This window comes from Thamnophis elegans, chromosome 10 (assembly GCF_009769535.1).
Source record: "Thamnophis elegans isolate rThaEle1 chromosome 10, rThaEle1.pri, whole genome shotgun sequence".
Classification (NCBI taxonomy): Eukaryota; Metazoa; Chordata; class Lepidosauria; order Squamata; family Colubridae; genus Thamnophis; species Thamnophis elegans.
Window position 1 is genome coordinate 60,660,441 of NC_045550.1, and position 14,990 is coordinate 60,675,430.

Here is a 14,990-nt window from a genome sequence, read left to right on the forward strand (position 1 = left end):
TTTGGGGGTTGGCTTGATACATGGAACTTATACATCATGCCAACCTAATTAATCATGGTTGGGAAGGACCTTGGCAGCTCACTTAATCCAAACTACTTAATCACGGTTGTTAATGATTTAGCCAACTCACTTAATCCAACCTACTTCATCATGGTTGGTAATGACTTAGACAACCCCCTTAATCCAATATACTTACCGTATTTATCGGCGTATAACACGCAGTTTTAAAACTAAAATTGCAAGCTTAAACCCTGCCTGCGTGTTATACGCCGATACTGCGTGTTATACGCCGGGTCCCAAACTGCCTGCTCCAGCTGATTCACCGGCGCCCATGATCACTGTTCCGCGCCTGCGCGGCCGCGCACATAAAAAGAAATCCCCGCGCAGAGGTTTCTAACTGCCGCGCAGAGATTTCTACCAAAGCAAACGTGGGGAAGTCCTTTGCAGGCGGCTAGAACTGGCCGCCCGCAAAGGACCTCCCCAGACTTGTTTTGATGAGCCGCCAGTCCTCTTGCTTCTTCTCCTTCACCAGCAAAGCTCCCGCTGGCTTCCCGGCCCATGGCTTTGGCGTCTCTCCCTCCACGCGGAGCACCTGAGCTGGCTCCCGCGTTATCCCTCCCCCTTCCTCCTCTGCCGTGCTTTTGAGGCAGAGGAGGAAGGGGGAGGGATAACGCGGGAGCCAGCTCAGGTGCTCCGCGTGGAGGGAGAGACGCCAAAGCCATGGGCCGGGAAGCCAGCGGGAGCTTTGCTGGTGAAGGAGAAGAAGCAAGAGGACTGGCGGCTTTGAAATGCAACCCCTGCCTTGGTCCCGCCGGCCGCGGATTTGATTCGGCGTAAGTGTGGGCCGAACACATGCTGAGCCGACTTTGCGCAGTGAGGCGGAGTAATTCAACCCCCCCCAAAGAACGTGTGTGTGTGTGTGAGAGAGAGAGAGAGAGAGAGAATTGGATCAAAATTGGTGCCCAAAGGAGTGGAGGGAGGGAGGGAAGGAAGGAAGGAAGCCCTCCCCCTGTGAAAAAAACTGAAGATGGAGCAGTGAATGAATAAACCATAAAAGCAACAAACAGTTAATGCGTAAGTAAGCTGAGGAGGAAGTTCTCAACTAAGGAAGAAATATTAGAAAGAAATATAAAAAGCTCAATATGCCAAAACACTTATTTTAGTCTTCATTTAATTACTTGTATTGTAAAAAATTTTTACTCAAATTTTTGTGTTAAAATGGGGGGTGCGTGTTATACGCCGGTGCGTGTTATACGCCGATAAATACGGTAATCATGGTTGGTAATGATTTAGCCAATCCACTTGATCCAATTTACTTAGGAGGGGTGGTAATGACTTAGCAGAAACACTTGCACAACACACTATGTCTAATTTTGTCAAGGTTTGTGTATGTGGTTTAATGTGCAATGATCTGATTTGTTCAGTCTATGGTTTCATGCATTTTGAGAACTAAGAAAATGAGTTGATGCTGTAACTTGGTTTAAGTGGGTCATAAGCACAGCCACTCGATCCAAATATTAAGTTGATTGGAGTCACTCAACATGCAGAAATAAAAATCAATCTGTAGTTAATACCCAAACATGTGGTGTGTATGTAACTGTTATCTCTTTAATTTGGGATGGTTAAGATTATTATGTTAATATTTTCCTTTTTATTCTTTTTATTTCTTTCATATGCTGTTTTTGTATCCCTGTAAGCTGCTTTGAGTTGCCATGTGCGAGTAGGCGGCAATATAAAATTTTAAAATAAATGACAAATAATACATAAATCTTGAATAAACACAGTCATGGAATGTGATTTTCAGCAGCAAAGAGATTGAGCAGAAAGGATTTGTATTACTCTTTCCCATCATATTGAAAGTCTTTGATTTTTAAACCAGTGAAATTAGAGAGAATTAGAGATATTATAATTGCATATTCCTTGCTTTGTGTTAATTGTCATCTGCAGTAGTTTTAAGTGAACCCTAAAACTATATAGTTCGATTACAACAAGTTATGCTCAAAGTTTGCTTACAGAGTATAATGTGCTTCAAGCAGAAATAAGGGGGTAGATACAGGTATATTACAGTACAACCTGAGTCCTATTATAAGCACTTTTTCAGTTTGTCCAAATCTCATTGAGCTAATTCTATAAATAGCAATCACGGTTTATATTCATTGTTTCCTAATATGATTTGATTGCTTATTTGTACTCTATGACTATCATTAAGTTTTGTACCTTATGATTCGTGTTGAATGTATCTTTTCTTTTATGCACACTGAGAGCATATGCTCCAAAGACAAATTCCTTGTGCATCCAATCAAACTTGGCCAATAACAAATTCTGTTCAAATTCTGTTCATTTTGAAATGGCCTCAAAACCAAATATTAACTTGAAGTTGTAAATTTTTTTCTTATTACTATTCAAAATACCAGCTTCAATTTTGTAAAAGGCTTTCTTATCCAGCTGCGTTACAAGATGGCGATTTTATAGCTTCTGCGTTTGATATATGACACACTCAATCAGCTCTATTCTCCTGAAGACTTCTCCTTATTAACTGTTAAAAGTCTATAAATAGTATCCCATTTAAAACCGAGGGGAGCAGAGACCTTGTTTGTTTGCTTATTTGTTTGTGCGTTTTTTATAATGGCTCCCAAATCGAAGCAGTCTAAGCGTTTCCTTAATAATACATCTCAAGAAATTGTTACAAAATCGCTGCCCTTGCCTCCCACGCCCTCTACTGGAGATCTCTTAATGCAAGAATTTCTTTTTGAAACCCTTAAAGAGTTCAGACAGGAAATTAAACAACTTTTATCGGACTTATATGATAAACTGGACGCCAAGATTGCTCAAACAAGGGAAGATACGATCAGAGTTATGACTGTTATGACAGATTATGTTTCTGAAATGGAGGACAAATTGGAACTTTTGGAAAAAACTAATTCTAATTTGACATCTAAAATTCAAACGTTACAACAGGAAGTTGAAAATGCTCAAAAACAACTCGTTATGATAAATTACAATAAGACTGCGTTTGCAATAAGAGTCAGAGGATTGCGTGAAAAGGAACAGGAGAATTTGAAACAGACCTTTTTTGAGGCTTTCAGACGTTCGGTGGGAAGTCCGGGATTTAACTTTGACTGGCAGATTCAAAAAATTTATCGCCAGAACTCGTGTGTAGCAAAACAACGACAGCTTCCAAGGGACATAATTATATATTTCACCACAAGAGAATCCAGAAATGCGATAATACAGAAGTTTTACAATAACAGGCTGCGAATCGATGGACAGGACTTGATTGTTTTTAAAGAAATACCATCTCAAATATTAAGAGCAAGGAGAGACTACACTTTCTTAACTGAAAAACTCAGAGATTCTCAGATACAATATAAATGGGAAGTGCCATCTGGTATCACAGTCACATTTGAGAACCAAAAATATCGTCTCAATTCTGTTTGCGAAGCCCGAGATTTTTACTACAAAACTCTGAAGGCGGGACTTCCTGATTCACCCGGACTTGGAGAAAGACAAGGAGAAGGAGAAGATAAGCAGCGGGACACGTGGCTACAAGGCGGAGGGTGTTGCTTTCCCCTTCCAGAAGGGCAGAAGAGTAAAGAATAAAGATCCAGCTATGCCTTTAAAATACTTCTTAAATCTTTAATTTGAATAAAATTTCAGGACTCCTGTCTGGTATAAAATGACAAAGCTGTATACCGATGAAGAGATATTGAGACTGAAAGAAGTGGTGCTGAATTTGGACATATATTGTATGGGACTTATATAAGACTTGTTTGAATCTTAATTTAAACTGCGCATGATCTATTCTTTGGGGCGAGGAGAGCGGAGATCATAGTTTTCTTGGATTGTGGTTTGGGATGAATGGAGTCGGATGGAAGGGTAGTGAAAGTTCAATTAGATTACCTTGATCCAGAATGTAAGCTGATTTTTGTATAAATTGTTATTTGAATACAAGGTTAAGAAAGATTATCTGGAGAGTCTACACGAGGGTGGAGTAAATATGAGAGGAGCAATGGATGAGGATAAAATATATATGCGGACACGGGTAAAGGCAGGATGGAAGGTTTAGAATTTATATGCGGAAGCAGGTAAAGACATTGTTTAAGATTTTAAAAATAATGAGAAGCTGAGTTTAATGTTAGAGAGTATATTGACTTCTCTTTCTTGGGGGGGGGTTCCCCCCCCCTTTTTTTCTTTTTATTATTCTTTTCTTTTTTGTTCTTTATTTTTTTTTTAAATTATTATTATTTTGTAACTTCTAATCTATTTGGTTTCAATATACTCCAGACTTTGCTTGATAAAGAACGATGCCGGGAATGGGACCTGGGAAGTCGGAAGGGGGTCAGGGAGGGGGGTTCAGGGGGTGGGTGGGGGGGAGGGTGGAAATACAGACTCAATTTTCAGAACAATGAATGCACTTGGATACTGTTGCTTTTTTTTCCTTTTTTTTCTTTTCTTCTTTCTTTTCCTTTTATTTTTCTTTTGTTTTAGTACAAAACAAATAGACCAATGAATACTAGAAATACACCGAAGTGAGGTGTAGAGGGAAAGAAGAGGGGGGAATTAAGAGGGAGTGAGAAGGGAATGTAAGGAGGGTGAGATGGTGGGAAGGGGAGAAAGGAATGGCTGAGGGGGAGGGGAAGTAGAAGAGGGGATTGTTGGAAGGGAGAAACAAATTCTGTTCTGTTCTACTCTGTTCTGTCCTGCCCTATTCTATTCTATTCTGTTCTGTTCTGTTTTGTTTTGTTTAGAAGTGTTAAATAGAAGCCTGACATGATTAAGTGTTAGTTGTGTCAATGTACAGCAAAATTTCAGTATCAGGAATCAGCAAGGAAGGATACAACAGGTAGTCCACGACCACAATTGAGCCCCCAATTTCTGTTGTTCACATTTGTTAAGTGAGTTTTGCCCCCATTTTATGATATTTCTTGCCACCGTTGTTGAGTGAATCGCTGCAGTTGGTTAAGTCAGTAACCTGGTTTGCTAAGTGAATCTGGCTTCCCCACTGTCTTTGCTTGTCAGAAGATCACAAAACGTGATCACATGACCGTGGGATGCTGCAACGGTCATAAGTATGAACCAGTTGCCAAACATCTGGATTTTGATCCCATGGCCATGGGGAAGGCTGCAAAGATTGTAACTGCAACAAACAGTCATAAACTCCACTTTTTTCCAGTGCTGTTATAACTGTTGCAAGGAACTGTTGCAAGTTGAGGACTATCTATGTATGTATACTATTATTAAAAGGCTGGAATCAAGTAGGCAATGGCAAGGGATTGAATCAGGGGTGGGCTGCTACGGGTTCAGAAGAACCCATGGCTAACGTTGTGGCCGGTTCAGAGAACCTCCAAACCCTACCCCTGGCGGTTCTGCCCATCCTCCCCTCCCAGGAGTCCCCACGCAGCCCATTTTGGATGTAAGGTAAGTGCAGGGCCCACCTGGAGGCTCAGGGAGAGGGGGGAAATGGCCTCCCAGAAGGTCTCTGAAGCCTGGGGGAGGAAGTTTTCACCCTCCCCAGGGGCTCGAGGAAAGCCTCCAGGCCTGGAGAAGATGAAAACACCACCCCCCCCCCGGCTGCCATGGTGCAGGAGGCTGAGTAGGCCATGCCCACCATGGCCACGCCCACACAGAAATCAGGCACAGAACCCATTGCTGAAATTTTTGAAGCCAACCCTTGGATTGAATCTTACAAAAGGACTGACCCAGTGGTGGGTTCCGGATCCCGTTGCAATAGGGTCCAGGGTCCAGCGTCCACCAGGGGCGTACTGCCTGCAACCCACCACTGGACTGACCTATAGCCCAAAATAGCAGTGGCCCAAGGCTTAAGATCTGTGTAGTTAAAAAAGAGAAACTGACATGTCTTCGTCATTCTCTGGTCTTATCTTTCCATTCAGGTAAATAATTAGAATAATTATATTCTAATAAAATAATCACGTACATTGTTTTCCTTTTGGATGACTTCTTTTTAAAAAAAAGTAACTATTAAAAATTACAATTCCAAAAATGCAAACTAAAAAAAAAGAAAGATTAAAAACAAAAATAGAAAATGCAGAAAAGAAGGAAAAAAATAAATGTGCAGTAAAGAACAAGAAAATAAATATAATAAACAAAACATTTTCCCCTTCATCACAAGTATAAACAATTTTAGTAATTTATCACCTCTTAAAATATAACTATTTATTTTTTCCCATAACCTATTTTTTTATCTTTATAAACTCCCTTTTTAAAAGACTCCCTTCTTATGACACTGCAATCCCTTAATTTGGGGGAGAGTTGGGGCAACTGGATGGAGCTGAGTATTTAGTGGCTGGATGCCCTTCCTGATGACTATGAAGAGTTCCCAGCAGATATTTTTTCTTTTCGATCTAAGAGAGAAACATCTGCTGCTACTTAGGATTGAACTTTCAACCTTCCGAGTGAGAAGACAATGTCTTCACCACTAGGTCACCATGCCGCTCATCTTTTATCTCTGAACAAAACCCTAAACCTTTTCATTTCAGTCTGATCAGCTAAAGCCCATTAAGGGTTACGCAAAATAACAGCATATCTATTTTAACCTTGGTCAAGTAAATCAATTTTATATCCCTTTCTTCTACTTGTAACAAACTTGATCTTTAATCTCTTTGAATAGACTTCTTTTTTCTTTGTCCTTTTTCACACAATTCTTTAAGGCTTTAACAAGCCGCCTTGTAAATCCAATATAAGGAGATTATTCAGGTTACTCTCCCTTTTATTTAGACCTCAGTTGATTTCTTTCGTATGTCTAGTGTAGCATCTTTTTTCTGTATCGTTCTTGTAGCCTGTCATTTGTAAATCCATTTCCAGATCTGTCTCAATCTTGACAGGTAAAATTTGTTCTTCTTTCATAACATCTGAAAACACAATCTATTATAGAAGCAGGCTTAACATTAACTTTTGAATCCATTGTTCAAACTTAACCTTCAACATATCCAAGGTTAAAATACTGTATCTTGCGTCATTCAGTATTAGTAAGTCATATTTAAGTGTTCTTCTCCTTTAATTGGGATATTGAATTCTTTCTGGTTCCCTCTTTGGAGGCTCTTTTGAAATTATTGTCCTACCATGCTCATTTGATTATGTAGAATAGAGGGTATAAAGGTCATATTCAATGTGTGACTACAAATATTGTTGGAGAAACCAGAAATGAATGAGAAGACAGACAAAATTTCTTTTCTTTTTTCTCCCTCCTTCCTTCCTTCCTCCCTCCTCCCTCTTTCTTTCTTTCTTTATTTCCTTCCTTCCTTCCTTCCTTCCTTCCTTCCTTCCTTCCTTCATCAAGAACCAGCTCCAGCCTTGGGTGGAATGGCAATAAGACTAAATAGCCTTAAAATTCGATCTAAACCTAATACTGTTTGTGAATCCAATATGCAAAGGTGTATTTCCCCAATGACAGCTGGGAGGACAGATTAATTTATTTGCAACCCTATATTCAAATCAGCTCATTTGGATGCATACATAACACATCCCTTGCATGCAAATGGTTTGTGGTTCAACTTTACCAGCCCCTAGACACACACACACACCCTTAGAGGGTTCTTGCCACTCAGAATGCATATGTGATTTGACAGTCTCACTTGGAATATGTAACACAACTATGTTTCTATTAGACTAAGCTAAGTGAAATAACTAGCAAAAATGTTTTAGGAAGACTGGATGTTGCCATTACATTTTCCTTCTGTAGCCAAGATTTGTTGGGATTGCATGATGGTTGGAAATTCTAAGAATGACAACTGGAGGGTATCAGGTCATTTAAAAAATCTTACATAGAATTTATAGGTCCACAGTGTTCTCCTCTTTGATTCACCCCACATAAGTTGGATTGCAAATTTCACATTTCCCAGTCAGTTTAGGACAAAGATCATCTCAAGGAAGTTGGGTTGGAGAAGGATGGCTAAAACAACTTGTAGTAACATCTGAAGGTTATAGAGCAGGGGTGTCAAACTCAAGGTCTGGGGGCCGGATCTGGTCCACAGGGTGCTTAAATCCAGCCCGCAAACTGCCTGGAAATATCAAAGGACCAGCCTGCAGTGCCTCTGCCAGTTTTTGGCTGGCAGAGTGCTGCTGGAGTTAGTGGAGGCTGAAAACGGGGTACATGGGGTCCCATGTCCCATGGGGTCCCTCCTGCAGAGTGCAGGAGGTCGTGGAGGGTGAAAAAGAGTTGTGGGGGCCCGTTTTGGCCAACAGGGTACTGTAGGAGATGTCCACCCTATCTCCCCCCTGTTCCCCCCTCCACGCCAGGGGTGTGTTTCTGCCAGCATTACTGCCAGTTCAATGTGCACACGGTTTGCGCATTGCCTGTAAATAGGTCTGCGCATATGCACAGCATTAAAAATGTCAAAAAAACATGCCACAGCAACCGGGAATCGGTTCGGTGGTATGGCGAGCCTGCTGTCCCTACTGGTTTGGCGACTCAGTCACAATTTCTACTACTGGTTCACCTGAACTGGTGCGAGCTGGTGGCAACCCACCTCTGCCCCATGCCGGCCTGCGGAGAACTATAATGCTGATCCGACCCTCAAAGAAATCCAGTTTGACACCCCTATTATGGAGAAGATTTTCTCATGTGTTGCCATCAGGCGAATGTGAGATTGTACGTTTACTGCTGTAAAATTGCCTTCAAATCTTAGGCAAAAAGCTTTTGCCTTTATGAAGTACTAATGGCTCCTGAACCTCTTAAAATTTCTTTTATGAGTCTTTCACCTTTTCCATCACTGTCAGTTTTCTTGTGAATCTCTTTTTCTCTCCCTCTCTTCCTCTGTCCCCCCCTCTCCCTCCATCCCTCTCTCTTGACTTTGCAGAAATGCACTCCTAACTTTTTTAAAATGAGATTTCTTGGAAATCTTTGCAAAGAGAATGGCCATGAAATTGTATGGAAATAGCAACCACTTGTCTTGAATGGTATAAGGTCTCCTGCTTGATCAGGGGATCGGAGTACTAGACCTCCAAGGTCCCTTCCGAGTCTGTTATCTATATACATATAAGTGAAATACCACTCATGCATCATCACGAAATCTCCAGGACGGTAAAGCCTACAAACTTGAAATTTGGCAACTCTGTTCCTGTTCGCTTCTAGGTGCTCACTTTGACCAACAGAGCATTAGTATTTCTTATATTAACACGCTATGATGCTAAAGAGTTAGACGTTCTACTCCCCTTCCCCACCTGAAAAGACCTCTGTTCCAACTGCCTCCTGGGCATGCGCGTGGTCAGCGCATGACTCATCCATGCTGGGATGAGGATCAATGGGGTCAGCCTGAGGGAGAGAAGGGGATAAGATAGAAGAGGCCTCTGTGGGGCAAGCCTGTGGAAGAGAAGGGGATAGGAGAGGATAAATGGGGGCAGCCTGAGGGAGAGAAGGGGATAGGATAAGATAAATGGGGTAAGCCTGAGGGAGAGAAGGGGAGAGAAAGGGTTAGGGTTAGGGTTAGGGTTAGGGTTAGGGTTAGGGTTAGAGAAGGGGAGAGAAAGGTCAACTACTTAATTAATGAGTAGTACTCATTAATGTTCAAGCTTTAACTATCAATTTATCAAGCTCAATCACATAATTCCATACCGAAGCAAAATATTATTGTCCTTTTCTCTTCTAGAGAGAAATTTCTTGGCATCATGATATTTTTATCCAGGCTGACCTGACCTGCTAAACATCAACAGGAGCCAAGCAACTTGTCTTCACACCTTGTTTGCCAAAACTCAGTTTTTTGTGCTACTCGTATTCCCACCCCCCTTACATTTATACTGAATTTTTAAAAGCAACGGTGAACTTTATTTAGCATCAAAACTATCTTCATATGCCAGATGAAAAATGTATTCCATCCAGAAACCCAGCTCTATGATTAGCCAATAACATTTTGTTTCAGGAGAGTTTTGGTCGCCACGATGTAGAAAAGATGTGGAGACTCTAGAAAGAGTGCAGAAAAGAGCAACAAAGAGGATTAGGGGACTGGAGATTAAAACATATGAAGAACGGTTGCAGGAATTGTATATGTCTAGTTTAATGGAAAGAAGGACTAGGGGAGACATGATAGCAGTCTTCCAATATCTCAGGGGTTGCCACAAAGAAGAGGGAGTCAAACTATTCTCCAGGGCACCTGAGGGTAGAACAAGAAGCAATGGGTGGAAACTAATCAAGGAGAGAAGCAACTTAGAACTGAGGAGAAATTTCCTGACAGAACAATTAATCAGTGGAACCGCTTGCCTCCAGAAGTTGTGAGTACCCCAACACTGGAAGTCTTTAAGAAGATGTTGGATAGCCATTTGTCTGAAATGGTATAGAGTTTCCTGCCTAGGCAGGGGGTTGGACTAGAAGACCTCCAAGGTCCCTTCCAACTCTGCTATTGTATTGTAAACCAATGATATGAATATCTAAGAATATAGCTTTCAACTCACATGCCAAGTTCTGTGCTTGTATATATGCATACAGCAGTCCTTTCTTTTGCAAGCCTCAATGATGCTCATCGGTTTTCAATTGTTCTGGACATAGTTGAACATTATCAAATATCACAAGCTATAATCATGACTTTCTAGCCCATGTACCATGAAGAACCCACGGATTTCTTCCCCCGCAAAATGAGAGAAAAACCATTATTGTTTCTGGCATGGAGCTTCAAAAAGCAGTAGGCAGAGGAACAAACATCAGGCAGAATTTGGAAACGAACCACAACCGAACAAGAGTGAACGGAAGAGCTGTTACCTGCTGTATTGGATGTCACCGGACGTGCAATGGCTTCTGATTTGGTTTCGCAAAGAAAGTCATCTATAGAAGGACTCAGCAGGGGTCGGCTTTCTTGTTGCTCATTCACAAGCTAGTGACAAAAAGCAAGAGGAGAGGGTTGGATGTGTGTGCATGTCGGTACCGCTTAACTATGCACACAAATGTCACAACAGCATCAAACGGCTTAATATATATAAATATATATTATTCCATTTCTGAAAACATCAGGTGGCTTAAATTGGCATACGATTTTCCTTGAAATTAAATGAGATGAATATAAGCAACTAAATGAGAGGAAGCAGAAAAAAAAAAGATAAAACAACACTCATCAGTACCTAACTTCAGATTTCAGACTTCTGCTAGGAGGGGGGTTATCGTCCTTTCAATAATTATATGCTAATCAGGTTCCAAAGGATATGCTTTTTATGATTTGGGATCTAATGAAGCCCCAATTTAGCTGGGTTCACACAATAGGTTAAACCCCACCTTCTTGTTAGCAAAATACAGTTGCTGTCCTTGTGTAACTTGCTATACTCAAATAAATAATGGATTAAGGTTTTAGGCTTATCATGGTTTAACCCGATGAGCTGCTTTCTTCAATCTGTGCCAGAAATCTATTTAGCCTACTTTAGCCTGGTGCACAAATCCAGCCAGGCGGATGGGCCGTGCAGATTCACCTGCCTTTTTGCATTTATGCATTGTTCCCTGTTCGGCAACGAGCCAGAAATATGGCAATCTGCCTTTTCTCACATAAAGAGAGCCCACCTCAACTGCAAAAAGCAAGAGGAGGCAAGAGACCAGATTCATCATCCAGGTGCCTTTCCTTTCCATCCTTTGTTCAATTCGGCTGGATAAACCATCCCAGGCACATTTCAAAAACTTTTGGAAAACAGGATGCTATGGATGTCATCTGCATGAAGGCAGGAGCCCTTATAAGGGCAGAGGGTGCATGTGAAACTTCCATTGCCGTCTATGTTGACTCAAAGTGAAACTTTAGATTGTCATCTTCAACATTGGCCACTTCTTGATGGACTCCTTCCATCCACAGATGTCAGTGCCAATGAGGAGGAGAGTGAAAGAATGAAAATTAACCCTTAACCCTTTCCCCCTCTAAACTACGAAGATCTAATCTATGAAGTTCTCTCAAGAGCCTTTCCGCTCTAATCTATGAAGATCTCCTAAAGGTCTTTCAACAAGATGTTTTGGAGCACCATGAAGAGCCCTTATAAGGGCAGAGGGTGAATGTGAAACTTCCATTGCCGTCTATGTTGGCTCAAAGTGAAACTTTAGATTGTCATCTTCAACATTGGCCACTTCTTGATGGACTCCTTCCATCCACAGATATCAGTGCCAATGAGGAGGAGAGTGGTCATTTCAGACCAATCATATCTGACAACTCAAGAATGAAAATTAACCCTTAACCCTTTCCCCCTCTAAACTACGAAGATCTAATCTATGAAGTTCTCTCAAGAGCCTTTCTGCTCTAATCTCTGAAGATCTAATTTATGAGTCTATGAAGATCTCCTAAAGATCTTTCAACAAGATGTTTTGGAGCACCATGAAGAGAACATTTGGTGTCTAGCATGCTAATTATGTGCCCACGTGTCCATTAAAGGTTCTGAATCTGAAATAGGAAATTGCAAGGTGAATTAAAGTTTGCTCCTGCACCTTCTTGAACATTGACCTCACACATAAGAAATGGCCGCTGATTGCATCTCTCCATTTGATTGAGCCTATTGTTATACATTCTTTCATAGCTTGTTTTTCCGGTGAGACCAGTGTATCAGGCTAACTTGGTCTACCCAATTATGAGACAGCGCATACTGCTTCCACTTTTGCCTTTCGGCCCCAATCCAGGAGCCTTCGCAGGCAGTCACTTTCAAGACAAACTATTTTTGTGTTGAATTTACATTTATTGACCAATCTAATCTATAGCTTATAGATCTTTTGTGATTCATCCTCCTCCTTTTCTGCACCATCAATGCTTTCTATTCAAGATCCAAAATGTTGAATGGCTACATAATATTCTATTTATATATTTCCCTGCAATAGCAATAGCAATAGCAGTTAGACTTATATACCGCTTCATAGGGCTTTCAGCCCTCTCTAAGCGGTTTACAGAGTCAGCGTATTGCCCCCACAGTCTGGGTCCTCATTTCACCCACCTCAGAAGGATGGAAGGCTGAGTCAACCTTGAGCCGATGAGATTTGAACCTCTGAACTGCAGATAGCAGTCAGCTGAAGTGGCCTGCACCCTAACCACTGCGCCACCTCAGCTCTAAGAGTCTGAGATGGTGTATGTCTTATCTGATTTCATCTCATAACCAGGGTGGGTTGCAAATCCCGCCGCTACCGGTTTGCTCATGCATGCACTCATGCGCAATGCTTCTGCGCATGTGCAGAAGCATCTGGGCGGAACCTGCCACCAGTACCGGTTCACCCGAACCGGGCCGAACCGAGAGCAACCCAAACCTGCTTATAACTATCTATTCCCACTAGGTTGGAGTGAGTCCCAACAATTGACTGAAGTTATTCGGTAAGCTTTCATAGCTGAAGGAAAATTGTAACTTGTTTTTTCCCCCCAGGCTCACTTACTACCTTAGGTGCCATGCTAACACCCTTCTAATGATTTAAAAATTATCCATCAACTTGAGGAAGAAACCCACAAACAGATATAGCAATCTAGGGTCCAGGTATGGGCTGCTGGGGGGCTGCAGGGGTTTGGGACAACCTCTAGCTAAGATTCTGTGCAGTTTGGAGAACCCCCAAATCTTACTCCTGGCTGGCCACACCCTTCCTGCCCCTCCCAGGAGTCCCCACATGGCCTGTTTTGGATGCAGGCAAGTACAGAGCACATGTGGAGGCTCGGGGAGGGCAAAAAATGGACCTACCGGAAGTTCGGGAAGGCTGGAAATGGGCCCATTTCTGGCCTCCAGAGGGTCTCTGGAGCCTGGGGAGGCTATTTTCACCCTCCCGGAGGCTCACCTGGCCCATCTTGGCCATGCCCACCCAGCAATCGGGCAGACAACCTTCTGCTAAAATTTTTGAAGCCCACCCCTGACTGTCTACCCATGTTAATATCCAGATGATAGATTAATCCAGATGATAGATTTATCAGAACCAATGGCATTACTCTTGGTCTCTAGAAGGAAGACTGTATTCAGTTTAATGCATGGAGGATTGGCTCTCTTTCCAGGCATCTGTGTATTGCTGAAGGAAACAAAGTTAAGGAAGGGTCAGGTTTCCTCCCCAGGGATGCTTGGTCTAATGGAGAAAAGGGGTGGTATTTTAGCCTTTAAACCTCCCCCCACCCCAAGAACAGGGGTCACATTGCTTTGGCAATATCATAATGCAACCAGCCACATACTTTGCAATCCTTTTGAGGCTGGAATTAAAGTATAAAAACAACATGGTTCCCAATTGCAAGAACATTTTCCACTTCTGGAGTTAATGTTGCTTGCAAAGTTGGAAGTACAGGCAGTCCTTGACTTACTCACTGGCTGTGATTCCCTTAATGACCACCCTGCTTAGCAACATAAATTCTGATTGTGGTCATGTATTGAAGAATACTTACAACTATTACTGTATTGCCTTCTTCCAGATTGCTGGTTTTAAAAAAAACAAACGTTCTGATTGGGCTAAAGTTTTAGAATTTTCAGGTGGTCACCCATTCAAATATGAACCATAGCCAGTCCTGCTTAGCTTCACCCAGATAACATAGGTGCTATCATCCATTTAGCCATAAGAATGGAAAATTATTTCTTAAATAAAGTCCTTTAGAAAAGAAAGGAAATATCCAAGCAAATGAGCCGCAGTGGCACAGTGGTTAGAGTGCAGTACTGCAGATTATTTCTGCTGATCACTTAATTTAATTTAATTTAATTTAATTTAATTATTTAATAGATTTGTATGCCGCCCAATCCCGAAGGACTCTGGGCGGCTTACATAAAACAATTTAAAAAAAGATTAAAAAAGATTAAAAACACAAGACAGAATGACTTAAAAAACAGAAACACAACATGCACTCATTTGTAATGGGGCTGAAGCTCAGTCATGGGCAGTTGTAAGTCAAGGGTTAGCTGTACGCCTTGTTTTTGTTATATCTGGGAAAATAAAATTTAGAGGAGTTTCTATTCTGCTGGGATTCACAGATATCGAGACCTAGTGGGGTTTGACCCACGTAAGCAATTGCTACGTCGTTTACCGCGCTTTGTAAAATTAAATGGATGTGTCAATCCTTATTTATCTGAAACTACCGGCT

The 14,990-nt window shown here is 41.6% G+C and overlaps 1 protein-coding gene across 1 annotated transcript in view; it reads right to left on the minus strand.

The window, feature by feature from the left end:
- The window catches only part of PEX5L (peroxisomal biogenesis factor 5 like), a 63,884-nt gene that overhangs the window by 32,584 nt on the left and 16,310 nt on the right, over positions 1-14,990 (minus strand). The window contains exon 3 of the mRNA XM_032224902.1: positions 10,709-10,820. Coding sequence (XP_032080793.1) covers positions 10,709-10,820 — 112 coding nt within the window. The remainder of the gene's footprint in view (positions 1-10,708; positions 10,821-14,990) is intronic.